Source organism: Ascochyta rabiei, chromosome 13 (assembly GCF_004011695.2).
Source record: "Ascochyta rabiei chromosome 13, complete sequence".
NCBI classification, from domain to species: domain Eukaryota; kingdom Fungi; phylum Ascomycota; class Dothideomycetes; order Pleosporales; family Didymellaceae; genus Ascochyta; species Ascochyta rabiei.
The window spans coordinates 28,492-33,033 of NC_082417.1; the positions used below are offsets into that span (position 1 = coordinate 28,492).

The following is a 4,542-nucleotide window of genomic DNA, read 5'->3' on the forward strand; positions in this document are numbered from 1 at the left end:
ATGCAAGCAGCTCACTAACTTTAATAGTTAAGGCCTTTAAAAAGCTTGCTAAAGGCGCAGCTATAGTAGCGCACAAGCTAGTGTTAGCTTAAAGGGAGATTACTAGGCTTTAAGCAGCAAATAAGGCTGCTACGCGACGTAAATTATATAAAAGAAAGCAATTACAGCAGGAGGAAGTCCTAACAGCTAAGGAAGGCCTTTAATTAACTACTCTAACTAAGTTTAGGGTGTGTGGTAATAGTAAGAAGGCAAAGAAGCGAGTGCGCGCTAAAGGAGGGGAAGTAACCTAAAGACGCTGTATAAAGTGCTACAACGTTAGACATAACTTACGTACATATAAGAAGGCTGTAGAAGATGTTTCTAAATAATATTATATACTGCACTACTGTATACAAGGCCAAAGTGGGCTAATGCGAGCTATAATAGGGTAGAAATTTGGTGTGGTCTTGGCAGAGTGATCCGCTCACCCGTTTGATCCGCTCACCCGTGGAGTACGTTATTACTTTACTACTCTACTATGAGATCTTATAATAATAGCTATTATAAGTGGCTCTATAGCCTTAGTTTTCTATACGTAGAAAAGTGGTTAGGTGCGCATCACGCGAATCCGCGCACCACGCGCACGGACACGGTATTAACTAAGTTTGTCTTCAAAATGTTGTAAAGAGACTGACGTTCGCCAGTAGTATTTTGTATCGTCCGCCCATCGCTGGGCTATGTCTGCACCTGTCGCCAGGATAGATTCTTTACTTTCACTGAGGATAGCAGTAAACGAAGGGGTAGTGAAAGATTGAGTTGGTGGAGGCGTCACGGCGTTTGAGCGCTTGGCAAGAATGGCTGCTATTTTACCGCGCTTGCGCATAGACTGTGTTTCGGGCTAGGTGCGCCAGGATCCACCGAGCGTTGGCGATGTGGAGCGCTATTTTGCATCGGGCTGAGGGTTTGACGTCGCAAAAGATTTGCCTCTATTAGGCCTAGCATGCTCCCGCTCGTCGGCGGGGCAAGCTCGCTTTTCCCTGACGCTTCCCCAAGCTTGAGATGGCCCGCTTTGCGAGACAATGCTGTGCTTCTGCAACAAACTTGTTAACAGAAACTACGATAGCATCAACGAGGCTGAGGTATAGCGAAATTCAATTCCACCAGCACGTGCGGTTAGAGCTTACGTGCTTCAGACTGCCCTGTTACGACGGACTTTGCACGAGGCCCGTCAGCTTTTCCAGCCCCTCTCTTGCAACTCTTCCAACATCGAACACGACAGAACGCAAGATACATTGAAAAGAAAGAAGAACGACGCTCGGTCTGGTACCGAACAAACTAGAAGATACCAACCTGGAGCCCCGCCGTCTTCTACCCCAGATCTGTTGACCCCATTGCCAGCATTTCCGGATGCAGAACTGCCAACCTTTAATCGGCTCATAAAGACGTATATTGTCAACGACCCAGCACCTACTCTTTCTTTACACCCCACGCCTGGTGCGCAAAAACATCTTGGTGCTGTTGTGCAACTGTTCGTTGCCATAGAGCAGGTCGGGCAGGACATCACCTTCCATTCTGCACTCCGACGCATCTACTGCTTGGCGTTCGCAAAGCTACACAAGCCCTACACATCTGTGGAGTGCATCGCAAAGGAAATCAGGGATGCTTTGCCAGACGTTAAATACGTCAAAGATAAGGTTACTCAGGTGCTCCACGTTGGGAAAAGGTGGCTGGACATTATCCAGCGCTTCGCCGCGATCGTCAACGCTGACGCCAAGCAACTTACTGGGCTCCTCGGCTTGCTTTCATCTACCTCCGTGTAAGTCCACGTACGCCGCCAGTTGACTATTTAACTCATCGGCTACTAGCTGGGAGAGAGCTAAGCTTGACACATGCACGTCCGTACTCGCACAACTTCATGCGACTACCGCAATTCACACCCGGGCCATAGAGCTCACTCCTGGTGTCAACAGTTTTCTTGACCGCATAAACTGTACAGGACCGAGCCTAGTGCTGTTCAAATGCTGACTATTTTCAGTGGAGCGTTCTTTCGTTGATGAGACGCAGAGGTTTACCTCAAATCCAATGTCGATGGGTAACCGAAGGGCGTTGAATCGCGTACCCCAACATAGGTTTCAACATACATTGCATGGGTTGCAACCTTCCTCGTACACTCAAGCGATAGAAAACATTTCCTTCTCCGTTCCAGGATTGAGCGATGTTGGCAACACAGATGTTCATGCCATGGTGGCACTGCTGTCGTTCTTTCCAACGGGCAAGAAAGTGCCCCTAGCTCTTTTCTTACGCGGAGCGACACCTCGCACACGCTGGACGGTAGATGGCGACACTCAAGAGCTGGACGCATTTGGGAGCGGTCTTTGGGCGAAACTGCAAAGTTTGCTTTCGGACAGCCAAAGAGTCCACGATGCAATCCTTACGTTGGAATCATTGTCCCTCATTTCGAAATTTGATCAGACCTGTTCACTGAGTGGGCAAGCTGCGCAAATTGTCATGGAGGCTTTGCCCATAGAGTCTGCTAAAATCTGGCAAAGCCAGGCCTTGGTTGTTGCTTACAGAGCAATACCATGGAAAAATCTTGAACTCCCGTGAGTCCAGCCGACTGCATCGCCAGTCAGACTTTAATGCGATTATAGTGTTCCTGACACCAAGGCATTCCTTCCGCCGCTAAGACATCTGGTGGAGGCATTCGAGGATGATTTCGAGTCCTTGTCGACTGACACTAGGGTCGACCTCGCGCTAACTCTTCTCGAGGCCTCTCGCTTTTCCAACCTCGAGTGGAAACGCTTTGCGGTTAGGCAATCGGAGCGCGTAGCGCGTAGCCTAAATCATGGATATCTTGACCTTTGTATTGCACAGTCACAGTGCCTTGTGGCTCGACTCGCTGGGGAAATAGATCAAAATTTTGAAGCTGTCCAAAGCCAAAACTTCGATAGGAGAATGCATTCAGCAGCCGGTCTGGAAAACATTCAAATTTCTTTGAATTATATGCAAATCGAGGCCATGTCAAAAGCTCAGGCAGTCTTGGAGCGCTGGACCCCCATCGATCCACCGTCCAGAATGGAGGATGTGGTACTCGTCCGTAAACACATGCTTCTCGGGAGGGTACTGCGATTTACCGGCAAATTTGACGAGGCGCTGGCGAATCTCAACAAAGCACGGAGATTGACAGATGACCTTGGGGTAGGCCTTTTCAACGAAGACCTTCGGGATCTCATCTGCGACTTGAGCGATACGCTGCGAGAACTCGACCATCCAGTCACCGCCGAAATTCACCTTCGAAATGAGCTCAAGCGGCGAGAGCAGGGATGTAGCCCAGCCACCGGTCAATCTTCCATACAATTGTCTCTAGCAGAAGCTCTCTTTGCGCAAACGCGTCTCAAAGAGGCGGCTGCCCTCTGTTATGATGTTCAATCTCGCGTTGGGCTTAAATTCGAGAGACTGCGCCTACACATCATCCTGGCCAAGATTCATCACGTCGAGTCCAAATTCGAAGAAGCTTTGCGCTATTGGAGCGACGCTATGCGAACGATTGGAGAATTCCCTAGGACTAACGGTTTTATGACCCGTGTTATCATTTTGTCTACTGTTGACGTACTGAGTCACTTGGAGAAGACAGATGCGATCAGCCACTCACTCAAGATGCTGGAGGACCTAGATAGTCTAGCAGATCCCCAATGTGTCCAACACTGGATAGCAGGGACGCAACATTGGTTAAGATTTCTCCCTGCCCCTCGATGCTGTTTGTAGCTTCTAAAGAACTTAGAATTTAAGGAGTTCTGGCCTCCATGTTCCGTTCGATACATTGTCAATCTCCACCTCATTCAACAAACGAGGTCGTGTTCTAGCGAGAGTAAATAAAATTCGACCTTAGGCTAATTGACCCCTTAGCCCTTTTGGACATGAAAGATGTGCTTGGGTTAAGTGAGTGTTATTGTAGTAATAGGGAAGGATTGGCACTATTGTAATATCTACTGTCGCGTCAGAGGCAGCGGCTGTAAGGGCACAATGGACGATGGAATACTGCGCTGAGTTGCTGTCTAGCTTCGAGGGTTCTCTAGGTACAGACCATGAAACGCGTACTGACTCAAACCGGTGAAGAGATAGTCAGATAGGGCCGACTCAGATCGCAACAGAATATCGTCAGATGGCTCTTCAATAGTACACTCGCCAAGCACGACAGCAGCTGCCCATCTCGCAATCGTCTTGCCACTCACATCGGTCCAAAGTCTAGGAGGGAGTAGAGTGCAGACGACCTTCTTGGAACGCATTCAAGCACGATCAGTCTTAGTGGTTGTTAGTAGACTTTTGTGTTACCAGCAAACCACGTTATAACTTTTAGCACGTTTATGTTCTATTAAACAGATACCCGTTGCAGCTTCTTCCCGCCTATACATGTTAACAACGTCAGGACCTTCCTAGATGCTGGCCAGCTTAAGAACTATCCGCTACTCTAGGCCCTGGCTAAGGCTGCCACGCTCTTCCTACACGCTGGCTAGCCTAGCTTTGTTGTCTTCTAGGCATAGGCAAGCAAGTACCTAGCAGCTA

The 4,542-nt window shown here is 48.7% G+C and overlaps 1 protein-coding gene across 1 annotated transcript, besides 3 other annotated features; it reads left to right on the forward strand.

Moving 5' to 3' along the window:
• Nucleotides 1-634: part of a mobile genetic element that runs on past the window's edge.
• Nucleotides 635-1,058: 424 nt separating this feature from the next.
• EKO05_0007603 (uncharacterized protein) lies at nucleotides 1,059-3,744 on the forward strand (the record flags this gene model as incomplete). Its single annotated transcript, XM_038941118.1, has 5 exons — nucleotides 1,059-1,118; nucleotides 1,173-1,795; nucleotides 1,845-1,969; nucleotides 2,015-2,582; nucleotides 2,631-3,744. 5 exons carry the CDS (start codon nucleotides 1,059-1,061, stop codon nucleotides 3,742-3,744), a joined length of 2,490 nt encoding a protein of 829 aa, XP_038797252.1.
• A 223-nt stretch (nucleotides 3,745-3,967) lies between these two features.
• Nucleotides 3,968-3,984: a dispersed repeat.
• Nucleotides 3,985-4,048: a mobile genetic element.
• Between the last annotated feature and the right edge of the window lie 494 nt (nucleotides 4,049-4,542).